At 37.8% G+C, this 14,758-nt stretch overlaps 1 protein-coding gene across 4 annotated transcripts in view; it reads left to right on the top strand.

Moving 5' to 3' along the window:
- The window catches only part of LOC106096004 (interaptin), a 46,412-nt gene that overhangs the window by 13,620 nt on the left and 18,034 nt on the right, over positions 1-14,758 (top strand). For 3 of the 4 annotated variants that reach the window (XR_001222838.2, XM_013263502.2, XM_013263501.2), the window contains exons 6-9: positions 629-826; positions 895-6,540; positions 12,720-12,815; positions 12,889-13,208. Coding sequence is in view for 3 of the 4 variants with exons in the window: in XM_013263502.2 (XP_013118956.2) it covers positions 629-826; positions 895-6,540; positions 12,720-12,815; positions 12,889-13,208 (6,260 nt within the window). In the remaining variant the exon portion in view is untranslated. The remainder of the gene's footprint in view (positions 1-628; positions 827-894; positions 6,541-12,719; positions 12,816-12,888; positions 13,209-14,758) is intronic. The other variant, XM_059366849.1, reaches the window with a different exon arrangement.

The raw sequence follows: 14,758 nt of genomic DNA, 5'->3' as shown, positions 1-14,758 counted from the left end.
CGATCTGGTTGTTGTTGTTGTTGTAGCAGTGTGTTGTACACTGAGGTGGTAGTCCTTGTCGATGAAGGACTACATCGGGTCAATCCGGTACGTACAACCGGCCGCTATGTCTATGATCTGGTGTTTCCTCCTTGTTGATGATGCAGTAGACAGGCATTCGCGTGATAGGTCCATAGGACCGATCAGGTCATATCCATAGGGCCAATCGCCGCAGGCAATTTATGGCCATTGGTTATTTAAAGACTCCAAAATCTTGCCTTTTATGTCGAGCATCATAGGCACTCAGTATTTAAGCAAGAGCCGGTGCCGTCCGGTCTTTCGTAGATACTCTACACTCGACTGCAGTTGCAGCTATTCCGTATGGATCATTCCACTAACGCAACCTGTAGCTCTCAGCTTCTAGTTTCTGCTCCCTCTATTACGTTGCACTACAATGCTACACACACCCTGACTCACACTGTCAATATCCAGGATAAATATGATAGATTAAAGGTCCACGAGTGAAGCGGTCAGCGGTTGCTAGCCCCGGACTGATAAACCGTGCTTGCTATCAACTTAAATCTTACTAAAATGTATTTTTTTTTTTTTTTTAATAAATTTTTTAATTCTATTTCCATTTTTATTTCAGTTACAAAAACGCCTTCTTAAGGAAATATCTGCAAAAGAAGATGAGATCTTTAAACTTAACGACATTGGACGCACACTACGTGAAGAGAAATCCTTAATTCAGGAAAAGCTAAGCTATGCCGAAAAACAGATCGTCATATGCATGAGTCGCATAACTGAATTGGAATTTAAAATTGAAGAATTGAATGAAGAAATAGAGGTAAGTTTTTTTTTTCAAAAATTCCTAAAAAATAGACATTTAAACAAATTTTCTCTTGCCTTTTATAGAAAAAGAATAACACCATCAAATACCTAACGGATAATAAGATGGAACTTGAACAATTCATCAATGAGAATCGTTTGGGTAATACGAACAGTGATCTAAATGGTTCCATGGAATGTTTCGATGGCTCATTTGCCCGCAACATTGGCAATAACAATGCCTCGAGTAACCTAAGCAGCCCGGAAAATTTGGGAGCCTCTGTCATTGACATACAACTGCGAGAAAAGGAACATGAAAATTCCAAACTCAAGGAAGAATTAGAAATGGTCAAAGATGAGCATAAACGTTTAGCTAAAAATTTGCAAGAATTGGCTGAAAAACAAGCCAAGGAGTTTGATATAGTCTTGGAGCAAAGCATTTATGTGGAATCGGAAAGCGAAATGTCACCAGAAGAATCTTCTATACAAAGTGATCCTTTGGGGCAGCTAAGTTTATTCTCCAATTGCATGGAGAAAATAACCAGCTACCATAAAATGGAGAAGAAGAGAATTCAAGAATTGGAGGCAGAAAATGCCGATCTATCCCTGCAAGTGGCAGATGGCAATGAGGAAATTTTGCGTTTGAAAACTAAAGTCAATGAGAGGGAAACGGAAAACAAAGCATTGCTAGAAGCCATGCACAAATGCCATTTGGAGTTGGATCAGTTGTTGGTGCAAAAGCAGGATCTCTATATTGAATTACAAAATACCATGGCACTTAAAGATGGCTTAAGCGATTCGCTGGAATCCTTAAAAGAGAAAATGGATTTGAGTGCCAAAACCCATCAGGAGTTGAGCCAAAGTAATTCGCTACTCCAAACGCAGTTGGATGAGTTGTTGGTCCAACAAAAGGACTTGATCGCAAATAGCAATCGTCTAGAATTTGACTACAAGGAATTGCAGATGAAATCTTTGCAAGAAACACAGGAATATGAAATGCATTTAAAGACTTTAGAAGTCGCTATGGAAAACCTTGAGTCTGACAGAAATACTTTGAAAATGCAATACGAAGAGTTGGTCAAGGAGCATGGGGAGCTAACAACAGAGGCTCGTAAAGCAGATGATCATTTGCTAGAAATGAAAAACCTTTTGCAAGAGAAACAACAGGCAATCGAAAAACTGGGAAATGAAATCACTGAGTTTACAAAGAAAAACCAAAAACTGGAGGAGAAAATCAATACCACCATGCAAGAATTCGAACAGGAAAAATATAACCATGAAGTGGCCCAAAGTAATTCCCAAGAAGAGATCAAGGCATTAGAAGATGAGAAGGAAAAATTGCAAAAAGACATAGAAAATTCTAGTGCCCTTAACAAGGCCTTGGAAGAGAAAATGTCGTTGCTTATGCATGATTATGAACAGGAAAAACTTAAGCATGAAAATAGTAGGGAAAAAGTTCTATCCTTGGAAGAAACTCTGCAGAAAATGCAACAAGAATACCAACGTGAGACAGAAAAACAGCAGCAAGAAATCTCGGCTAGCATGCAAAAGAATCAGAATCTGTTCGAGCAAATTGAAAACATGAAGCTAGTGGCCATGCAAGAAAAACAGGCTCTGGAAAGCTTGCAAACTCTCCATCATGAGGAAGTCAAATCCTTGGGAGATAATTTCAATAAGTTACGCATAGAGAAACAAGAAGAGAATGAAAAATTGCTACTGGACATAAGGGAGTTAAGCAACAAGAACAAAACTCTAGAAATCCAATGGGAACAGGAGAGACTTAACTACGAAAGCTTAAAAACCCAACATCAACGAGAAATCGAGAAACTAGCAGAAGAGTATACTAGCCTACAATGTATGCTAGAGGAAACCAAGGAGTTGCTTAACCTTAAAACCCAAGAGAGTAACGAAAGGCAACAATTGCTGGCCGACCTGTATATGAAAATAAAACAAATTCTGCAACTATTCGAAACCGATAGCATTCAGCAAGATAGTTTGGAGAATATCAAAAATCTGGAGCAGGAAGTCAAGAAGCTGTTGCAACAAAATAGTGACTTAACAATGCAATTGAAGGCCCTGGAAATGACACAAAACCATGATTCTAAGAGAATGCAGCAGTTGCTAAATGAGCTGGATGAAAGTAATATGAAGATAACTAATCTTCAATCCACATTCGCCCAAATCAATGAAAAAGCCAAAACTGAGCAACAGGAGCTCGTGGAGAAAATGCAACAAGCCTCCAAAGAGTATGAAAACTCCCTGGAGGCTATGCGTTCGGAGTTAACACTTGAGAAGGAGCATCATACCACCAAGGAACGAGAATTGTTACTGGTCATTGCCCAACACAATGAAGTGAAGAAACTGCTAAACGAAAAGGAGCTGGAAATTGAAAAGCTCATGGAAACCCTAACAGTTGTGCAGGAACAAAACAAAAAATTGAAATTATACGAGTCGCGAATTACCGAATGTTCACAGGAGAATAATCACCTGCAGCAGGAAATTGAAAGTTTCAAACAACAAGTGCATCAGAATGCTATGCGGCTCTTGGAAGCCGACAAAGCCCTTTCGGAATTGTTCGATATAACCAAGGAACAAGAGTCCATAAAAAAGGAAAATTGGAGTCTACAAGAGACTCTCAGCGAAAAGGAGAATGCTTTGCAATCAGCCTTGGAGATTCAACAAGATCTGGAGCGCCAGCTGCAAGAGCAAAGCGAAGCCATTGATAGACTTTCAGAGACCTTGGCCAAATTTGAACAACGCAAAGATACGCTGGATAAACAAATCCAAAGGGAACAAGAGGAGAAGGCTTTACTCATAGAGTCCTTGGAAAAACAAGCGGATCAATTGAAATCTTTGGAGGATGACAGTAAACAGCAAAAGACCAGCATGCAGGAAAAGTACTCTGAACTCAAACAACAGCTGGAGGAGCTGACTGTGCAAAATACCAAATTGCAAGGTGATTTGTTGGAACGTGAGGCTGAATTGCGCATGAGCCTGGAGGATCGTGAGCAAGAACGGGAAGGCTTTGAGCAGGAATTGAATTTGCTGCGTAAACAAATGTCTGAGACCTCGGAACAATTGGAAAACTTTGATATGGCTTTAATGGAGATATTGGTCATTATGGAAAATAATTTCAACTTAAAGCATGAACTACAGCAGCAGGTCGAAGTGAAGAATTTTTTCAACACCACCACAGACTGCAACGAGCAGGACCATAAACTTAATAATTTGAGAGGAAATCTAAATCTCATCTTACATTTGGATAAGCAAATTAGAACACAGCTCAAGGAGCTCAACCTCAAACACAACGAGGCTTTGGCTACTTTGGAAAGCACCCTAAAAACCAACTCCAATCTGCAGGCCAAGATAGCCCAACAAGAAAAGCAGTTGACAGAGCTACGAGAACAAGTGGAGAATGACGAGATCATAGCAGAGAAAAGAGTGTCTCAAGAAATTCTACGTCTGGAGGAGGATCTTCTGAATTTGGAAAAGGTCAATGAACGTTTAACCCATGGCAATTTGCAATTGCAAGAAACCATGAGCATCCAAGAAAAGGATCTCAAAATGGCCAATGCCAAGCTGCACAAATTGGAGGAGGAAAAACTAATGCTCAAAGAGGAGATATGCACCAAAACCACCCTGCTTGAAAAACTACAGCAAGAGGAAAAATCTTTGCAACAGCTTATCAAGGAAAAAACTCAAACTCAAGAAAAGATTATGGAAAAATGTAAGCTTTTGGAGTGTCAGCTCAAAGAGAAATCCACAAAATTGCAACATCTAGACAAGCAGAGTGGGGAGTTTAAAGAAAAATTGCATAAAGAGGAAAAGAAAAATGAAGAGCTGCGACTTGAACTGAAATCACAACAAACAGAACAGGCCAAACTGCAAGAAAAGCTGAAGTTAGTGCAAGCCGCCAACGACTCCCTGGAAACTGAAGTGTCCAACAAAACCAAAGAACTCTTGGGCATGAATCATCGAATCTCCGAACTTTTGCAATCTCTCAAAAACATTGAACAACAATTGCAAGTGACCACCCGTAAACTGGACGAGTCGGAAACCCTAAAGCTGAACAGCGAAAGCAGTCTGCAACAAATGCACTCGGATGCCCAGCAATTGCGTCGTGACATCGACTTCCTTAGGGCTCAACAACAAACTGCCTCTGAGGAGAACAATCGCCTGGGCAAAGAAATCGAAAGTTTGAAACAGGACAAGCAACATTTGCGCGAAGAAATTCGCGATACCAAATCCGACTTGCAGCGGGCCAATGATAATGTCACCCAACTGATACAACAAATTTCCTCCATACGTCTGGAAAAAGAGGCAGTGGTGGAGGAAAATTCCTTGCTGCGCAAGCAATTGGATGAAACTGGCAAACATCATTCCAGCTCCGAGAATAAACTCAAATTTATTGTGGAGAAATCTCAAGATTTGGAGAGGAAACTGTTGGCTGCAGAAAATGAACTGAAATCCGTTAAGGCAACTTTGGAGAAACGTGAAGCCACTGCCCATAAGCTAACCGCAGAAAATAAAAAACTGAAGGAATCTCAGGAAAATGCTACCAAGAGAATCGAAAAGCTGGCCCTTAAGCTAGGCGACTCTCAGGCCAAGGGCACCAAACTCGAAAGGGACAATGAGAAATTGGCCAAAACCCTAGAAGCCAATGCCACCACCCTAGATGCTTTGCAAAAGGAAAAGGACATACTGCAAAACGAAGCCAAGGCCCTTAAAGAACGTCTATCTCGTGCCGAGAGAGCTCATGAAAATCTAGCCACCAAAGTACAAAACCTGGAACAAATTAATGCTGAACTTCAGGAAACCAAACAAAAACTGGAAGCTTCAGAAATCGATGGAAAAACCAAACTAAATAAACTAGAAAAAATGCGTCAATCGAATGAGGAAAAAATGCGTAAATTGGCCAATTCTCTGAACAATGCCGAAAATGAGAATGTGAAACTGAATTTGGAAATAGGTTCGCTCAACTCGGAGCTGCAAGAGGCCAGAGGTCAGGCCCAGCACAACAATCAAGAGCGGTTACTTGAATTGGCCAACAAGCTGGAATTGTCTCAACAGGAGTGCACACACCACCAAGAACTCAATGAACAACTTCAGCAGGAGTTGGAGCAGTTGAAGGATGACAAATTGAATCTCAGCGATCAACTTTCAAAAGTCAATCTCGCTCTACAAATCACCAAGCAACATTGTGAGAAACTTTGCTCTGAAATGGAAGATATACGCACCGAGCTTCTTGCCATGCGTGATGAAAAATCACAATTCGAAACGCAACATGAAACCTCATCACTCAAACTGAAGGACTTGGAAATCCAAAATGACCATTTGCTACATGAGCATAAAAACCTGGTTACCACTCTGGAAAGCCGCATAGCCACTTTGGAGGAGAATTTAGGCTCCAAATGCCAAGAAGTCGAGGTCTTGCAACAAGAAATACAAACTTTACGCGATAACTCCGAATCACATTCCGCCGTGTTGCAACAAGCTGCCACCATTTCCGAAACGGAATTGCAACAATTACGTATGAAAATTTCCCAGACCGATGAATTTTTACAAAAGGAACAACAAATAACTGCCCAATTGCGTTTGGACAATCAGATATTGCACACCAAATATCAGGAGTCCAAACAACGTGCCCTCGATGCAACCAAAAATAGTGAGGAACGCATAAAGGAGAATCGCTTAGAATTGGAGGGCAAATTGGAGAAGATGAAAAACAAAATGGTAAGTCTGTTGCTGTTTTTCAAATAGTCGTAGCCACACACACGCTACATCACCAAATCAATCTACCCCACTTTGTATTTCTGTTTTGTGTGTTCAAATTTGTTTTTATGTTAATTGCCTGAGATACAACTACCACTTAGAATATATCGCTATTTTGTAATGTACCCCATTCCATTAGTAATCATTTACAATACATTCTACAAACCAGGGGCATCACACTGTATGTTTTTTCTTTGCTTAGATTTATTGTGAGAGAGATTTCCTGTTGCATGGTGCTTTTTGTATTCATTTTTAGAAAATAATGTCGGCCTATGTGGCTTTTGTTGTTTTCACCAGAGCACCCCAATTATTTTAATAGAAAATTTCGAAAAAAATTTTATTTTTTTAGCAAATGAGGACAAAATATTTTTTTTTTATCAAATGAGGACAAAATTTTATTTTTTTTTTTTTCAAATGAGGACAAAATATTTTTATAGAAAATTTTTAACGATTTTTTTTAAAGAAAATTTTTACTAAATATTTTTTTTAGAAAATTTCGACATATTATTTTTATAGGAAATTTTGACGAAATTTTATTTTTATAGAAAATTTTGACACAATTTTATTTTTATAGAAAATTTGACAAAATTTATTAAAAATTTTAACGAAACTTTCGATGAAATTAATTCACATAGAAAACTTAAAAAAAAAAAAATTTTTTTATAGAAAATTTCGATAAAATTTGACTTTTGTAGAAAATTTTGATAAAATTTTACGTTTGCCGAAAATTTTATAGAAAACTAGCTTACGCGGCCCGCACCGCTGCGCCTTCTTTTACACCATATAAAATATAAATTTCTTATCAATTACACTTCTTTGCATTCACCAAGTTTCCTTTTTATTTTCCGGTCATCTTTTTATAGACGAATATAAGTTATTTCCCCAGTTCCTGTTGTTTATAGATTTTTTTCAGAATTCTTCATCTTATCGAAAACGAACCGGGCCCGCTCCCCAGAACCCTCTTTATTGCTCTTATATCTTTTATTTGAGACCTATATTGCAATGGTCGATATATAAGTTCTGTTTTAGTTGAGTTTTAAGATGGAGACATTTTGCCCCGAATGTGGATATCGAATTCGTGTCATTAGATAAGCGAGTCCGCCAATGATGCGAAACGCGTGGGTTCAAATCGTGGTGAGAACATTGGAAAATTTTTAAGTGGTGGTTATTCCCTCCTAATGTTGGCGACTATGTACTATGCCATGTATGAGTCATGTAAAAATGTCTCCTTATTGAGGTGTCGCACTGTGGGACGCCGTTGGGAGTCGGCCATAAAAAGGAGATATTTTATTATTGAGCTTAAACTTGAATCAGACAGAACACATTGATATGTGAGAAGTTTGCCGCTGTTCTTCAATGAAATGTTCAAGGGCAAATTTTTGCTCTACTCTCTTATACCTTTCTTTGGACTCCTATAATGTAGTGGGTAAATATGTCTGGTGTGTATTTCAGGAGTGAGGTGGCCACCCAGACACTTGGCCCTTAAAGTAAATACAAGCTTCGTGCTATACTCTCAAATACTTTTTATATCAGCCCCATATTACCATAGTCGGTAAATAATTCCTATTTTATTTGAGCCCTATGTTGTCGTGATTGGTCTATATATCCATTTGACGGGCGATGCTTTTTGGAGTTGGAATGGTACCTCAGACATTTCGCATCATATCAGATCACCTCAAATTCGTGCCCATTAAAGCCCGAAATTGCCATGGTCGGTATATATTTTCGGGTTGGAGGGAGTTTTGGGGCTGGAGCTGGCACTCCGCCATTATGCCTCCTATACTTTGACATGATTTTGTACGTCCGATTCGTAATCTACTCTCGAATACCTTTCATTTGATACCCATATTGTCCTTATCGGTCCACTTTTGACTTTCGGTGGGATGACGGTATTCGATATCAATAAATTATAAAGCCATTTCCTTCTTCCTGACCATAATTGAAATCTACTCCTGAATAGCTTTCATTTGAGTCGTTCAATAAACCTATTTTAGGGAGTTTTGGGATTGGGGTGGCCTCCCAATTACTTGGACCAAATTTTAAATATGAAATTCGTTCTTTACTCCTGAATACCTTTCATTTGAGTCCCATATTTTCCTGATCAGTACACTTTTATTTTTGGGTAGCACATTTGCGTTAAGGGAGGGGACGGGACCCAAATATTTTACTTGAATTTATGACTTTGTTTTGTTTTTGTTGTATTGTCCTTAATTATATAAAAGGGAACATGGTTAGGAGGTTAGGAAAAGGTGGCAGTTCTTTATAGACTCACTTAGACAATTTTAAGTCCATTGTGATACCACAGTAGCGACAGACCAAGGCTTCTGGTTGGAATCGAACCCACGGCCCTAGCACTGGTAATCCAACCACACTACCAACTCGGCTACCGGAGCGCCCAAAGGGGACATACTTTGAATATTTTATTTTGCAATTAGATAAGATTGAGGGGTAACTAACTATTTTTGTTTAACGTTTAAAATTTATTTTTGTGTTTTTGGGTTATCGTCTCCGAAATCTGGCGTTTTTGAAAATTGTGGTTAAGGGGAAGGTCCGCCTCCCTCTCGGATCTCACCGGTGAGTTAAACTCTATCAATTTTATGAAAATCGCTTCAGAAGCGTTTGAGTCTACTCGGAACAAACAAAGCGTTTCATTTTCATTTTTATACCCTCCACCATGGGGGTATACTAATTTCATCATTCCGTTTGTAACACCTCGAAAAATTCGTCTGAGAGCCAATAAAGTATATATATTCGTGATTGTCAGAACATTTTAAGTTGATCTAGCCATGTCTGTCCGTCTGTTTGTCGAAAGCACGCTAATATTCGACGGAGTAAATCTAGACGCTTGAAATTTTGCACAAATACTTCTTATTAGTTTAGGTCGGTTAGGATTGTTTATGGCCCAAATCTATCCAGGTATTGATATAGCCTATCTTGGGACTTGACTTCTTGAGCTTCTAGAGGGCGCGATTATTATCGAATGGTTTAAATTTTGCACATGTCGTTTCGGTATGACTTCTAACAACTGTGCCAAGTATGGTCCAAAATCATTCTATAACCTGATATAGCCTTGAGTCCTAGACGGCGCAATTCTTATCCAATTTGGCTGAAATTTTGCATATGTGGTTTTGGTATGACTGTTAAGTATAGTAAATCGGTTCATAACCTGATATAGCTGCCTATTTGACTTTCGGAGCGTCTTGAGGACGCAATTATTACTCGATTTGCCTGAAATTTGGGAGCTAATACTTTCCTGTGGCTTGTACGGCATAACAAAAACGGTCCATATATATTTGAAAAAGTCATTCAAAGAACTCGAGAAATGCGATCCATGATGGAGGGTATATAATATTCGTCACGGCCGAACTTTGCACGGTTTTAGTTCTTATGTAATAGAATACTATCCGGATGTCAACCTTCGTGCTTCGCCTATAAGATCATTTAGCACAGGAATACAATCATCTGTGACCTATTTCGAACTAGCATGCAAGCAACTTCATTTCCATTCACTTCCTATTTTGTCTTGACTCTCCAAGGATTTTTCTCTGGGGATTATGACCCTCCCATTGTCCTGAGCTCATTTAGACCGCTTTCTCAGTGCACTTTAAACGAGTCCACAATTGGAAAGCATAATCGGCCCAACTGTCATGACAGGGTCAGAATCGCGCTGATAACCAAGAGCCAACCTTCGATGTTTTAGATAATTCTAATAATAAATATCGGTAGTATCGATAATATCGTCAATTTCCCATCACCTATATTAAAAACGAAGATGTGAAGTAAAAATCGGGAGATAGATTCATATAGAAGCACTATCGATGCACAGACCGAATGAAACAAAATTTAATATTCAGTTGGAAGTCATAAAGAAATCCGGATAACTTATTTTCGTTCAATTCTGCAAAAAAATTAACTTTGCCGATAGTATCGATATTGAGAGAAAAAAAAATTAAATATCGATAGTGTCATCGATATTATGCCAGCTCTAGTCCGATTGGCGTGCTGTAGTGCGACACCTCTTTGGGAAGAAGTTTTTACATGGCATAACAGTACCTCACAAATGTCGCCAGGATAATGAGGTGATAACCATTGCGGAAAAAATTTTTTCTGATGTTCTCGCCAGGATTCGAAACCAGGCGTTCAGCTTCACAGGCGGACATGCTTACCTCTGCGCTACGGTGGCCTCCATATAGGCTCAAGAAGTTATATCGGGAGATTTAAAAGGGAAGCTATATCAGGTTATGGGCCGATCCGATGATTGAGGATACATTCACGATCGGATCGCTATTTTTTTTTTCAATTTTGCAAATAGTTGTACTTTGTCCATAGTATCGATAGGAAAAATATCAATCGATATTCAGCCAAATACTAAGATTTCGATAGTATCTATATTTTTCCAGCTTTACATTCAGCTTGGACTATCGGCGTAAATAGGAAGAAGTGTTCTCTCTTCCAAGAGCGCGGCAGTGCCACTCCATCCTTCTTGTGAAGAACACAAGCTCAGTCTTCCTGGAGTTTATGTGAAGTTCATTGGCCATCGCCGTCATCGACGACATCGGCAGCATAGGCAACCACCTTCACTCTTTCCTCCTCTTAGGATCTGAGAATCTCATTGATAACCAAGAGCCGCAAGAGATGGGATAGAACCCCTCAATGCGGTTCCCCTCTGGTCACATTGATTATTCTGCCCTTCAGAACAGCATTTATCCAGTTCATCAGAAGTGGGCGGACGCTCATATTAATCAGAGAACGGGGTGTTAAACCATGCTCCTCGTTATTAAAAATCTCTTCCATATCTAAGAAGGCTGCCAAAGTAAAGTCGCCTGTCCTCAAATTCCTTATTTGGAACTTCCAACCGTCCAACCCTTGGTGTAGCCATGCTGTAGCCGCTAAACAACGATATGTCAAGAAGATACTGACCAAAACATATTTGGATATAGCTGTCATATAGACCAATCTCCCAATGTAAGGTCCTGGGCCCATAGAAGATTATTCGAAGATCCGTCCAGGTGTTAACCATTTGAGGCTTGAGAGATTTTCTGGTACAGAATCCAGTTGGAATAGTTGCCTTAGTACAAATCCATCATGCAAATGGAATTTAGGAGTCATCGTTGAGTAAAGTCGAGTATTCATTCATTCCTTCCAACATTTTCAAGACACCTGCATGTTCTTTTCACATAACTAAACACAATAGGTATATTTTTCCAACATTTTCATGATTTACAGATAAGGACACATTTTTAAAACACAATTTTAGAGTAAATATCATGCCTAATTGTTTCTTTTTCTCTCTCTCCTTTTTTTACTTTCAAAGTATGAAACTGCAACATCGATTTCAAGAAGTGTTGGAACAAAAATACATTGGAAAAATCGCGTAAATTCGTGTTTTCGATATTTCTTTGTTGTGGTTTTCGTACAATTCATTTTTATTGCAATTCTAAATTATTTTTTAACAAAAAACGATTTAGAGCTGATATTTAAAAGCAATAAACCAGCAGTGTTTTGAAGAGAAGAAAACTACTTCTCTACGATAGGTCTCCTTTCCAGAAGGGAAAAGGGCAAGAAAAATCACAGGCAGTGCCTCTCTACTAAATTATAATAGGTATTAATTAGATTTTAGTATATATGCATGATCAAATTATTATTATTATTTTTTTTTTCTTGAAAGAAGGTAGTTATATGCAGACATTAGAAATATATATATACAATATTGTATTAACTTTTGGATTATTGTTAAAATATTTATGAATATTTTTTGTTTCGATCAATAATGTAAATAAATGGTCTTGTACTCAAATTTTGCTAAATTCATAAAATGTGTGTTTTTATTGTGATATCGATATTGAAGTAGTACAGTTTGTGATGTCCCTGTCCGTGGCTAAATACCTTGTCCCCCAATTTTGAAAAAAAAACACAATCTTTACCCAAAAAGAGAAAAAGAACCAACTACACTTGATCTGTTTTTCTTCTTTTCCTCCCTTTATTATATGTTATTTCTTATTATTTGTTGTTATCCTGTACCTTTTCAATCTCATTCATCGAACCACCATCGTCTAACAAAACCTGCCTGGATTTTTGTTGCTTTCTGTTCAAATCAACTTCTTCCACACTGCTCTTAAATGAAAAATTGAAAAACACAGAAAACTCTCTATACCGAAGAAATAACCAAAATGAAAACGAAACAGGAGCGTGAGTTGGCCGTTATCAAATCGGAAATGGAAATCTTGAAAAACCAGGTATGTAATACATTTTAATTTGAATACCTTTTTTTTCGGAATTTTTATCTCCACATCGAATTTTTCTATGCAGAATATCAAATATGAGGAGCACACTCGTAAACTTTCCCATCAGATTGTCCGTTTGAATGAAAATATTTTGGAATATCAAAAAGAAAATGCCATATTGTCAACCAAATTTAAACATTTAATGGAAACTCAAGATAATGAAAAGTTTAAACGTCCCAGTTCTATACATGTTTCGACCATATCCTCTTCGACCGGTCCATCGGCAGCCTCTAACACTGGCACTAATCTAGCCATGGAAGATGAGGAGGGTGAGGTTTTTAATAATACCTACTTGACAGATTTGAAAACTGGTCGCATGTCCGAGTACATGAGCAGAGAAGTGTGGTAAGTATTTTTTTATTATTTTTTTTTTTAATTAAAACCACTCATATATACTAGCCCACCCTAGCACGCTCCGCTGTGTCTTCTACAATACACAGGATAAAAACCATTTTTTACAAGTTTTTTTTTAATTAAAACAAAAAATCATATATACTAGCCACCCAAGCACGTTCCGCTGTATCATCTACGGTATACAGGACAATAAAAATCTAAACTTCTAGGTCTCTTGGCTGTATATTGAATTCAAATATACTCCACATTGTTGGCATACATAACTTGCCAATACCTTTCGATTGAATGCAGTGCAAATTTCAAAAATATTAGATTGTGAAGCCGCAAAAGCACTTAGCTCAAAATGTTTTTTTTTTTTCTGTATTTTCATTTATTATTTGTAGGATTCATTCATTTTTTATTAATCAAACATCGCCCACCCGGGCTTTACAATGATAGATTGGAACATTTTCAGGTTTTTAAAATACAAAAATCCATATTAAAATCTAATATAATACTATCACTAAAATAAATAACTAACAAATTTATTAAATGTAAAAAAATTGTTTTAAAAAAGAAAATTAGTAACATAGTCAAACGCACAATTATCCGTTCAAACACCAAGAAAAAGCAGCAAATGTGAGATATCATTTGTGATGAAAATGAATTCAATTGAGTTGCCTATAAGAAATGTTGGATTTAGCTTAGACTTAAAAGTTTCTTGACATACTGAGATGTTTTTAAGACTAGTAGGAAGAGTATTCCATAGCCTAGACAAGCGTATTACAAATGATCTTTCAAATACAACATGATTGAAACTTTCAATACGAATTTGAGAGTTCCGGGATGAATGCAAGAATTGAAAATAAGGAAGAAGGTAACTGGGTTCACAGTACTTAAGGATATTGAAGAAAAAGCAAAGGCATCTAATATTGAGAAAGTGCCCAAAAGAACATCCAAGTAATAGTTTCGCAAAGTATTCGTAGTCTCGTCTACAACGACGACCGCAAACAAACCGTAGTATGCTATGGAAACACTTCTGAAGCCTAAGCAGATTAGTCCTATTGGATCCGGAATATACCTCAGCACCATACAATATATGAGGCATCAGCAACGAATGAGCCAGCATATATTTTATTTGTGTGGGTAAAATAACATTCAAATTGTAGAGCTTTTTAAGTATAAGATTTAGTTTGGAGCAGATATGTGCAATGTGCAAGGAGAATACAATATCCGAATCAATAACAAAGCCCAATGAGATCATAGTGTCAGTCGATGTGACAACATTGTTTTGAACAATAATATTTTGAGGAGAGTATTGATGACGTGAGCTATTAAATACCCCGCATTTTGTTTTACCAATGTTAATTGTTAAGTTATTTGACCGAGCCCATTGACAAACTCGTCCAACATCTTCATCAAGGTTCGAGATGTAACTTTCTAATGCACCGGAGTCAGTTGTACTTAACTACTGAAAATCATCGGCATATATTGCTAAGTCTGCATGTTGTACACAAGAACGAACGTCATTAACATAGAGCATAAACAAAACAGGTCCCAAG

Source organism: Stomoxys calcitrans, chromosome 4, assembly GCF_963082655.1.
Source record: "Stomoxys calcitrans chromosome 4, idStoCalc2.1, whole genome shotgun sequence".
Classification (NCBI taxonomy): domain Eukaryota; kingdom Metazoa; phylum Arthropoda; class Insecta; order Diptera; family Muscidae; genus Stomoxys; species Stomoxys calcitrans.
Note: the sequence above shows the minus strand (reverse complement) of the source record. Positions and strands in the feature narration are given on the sequence as shown.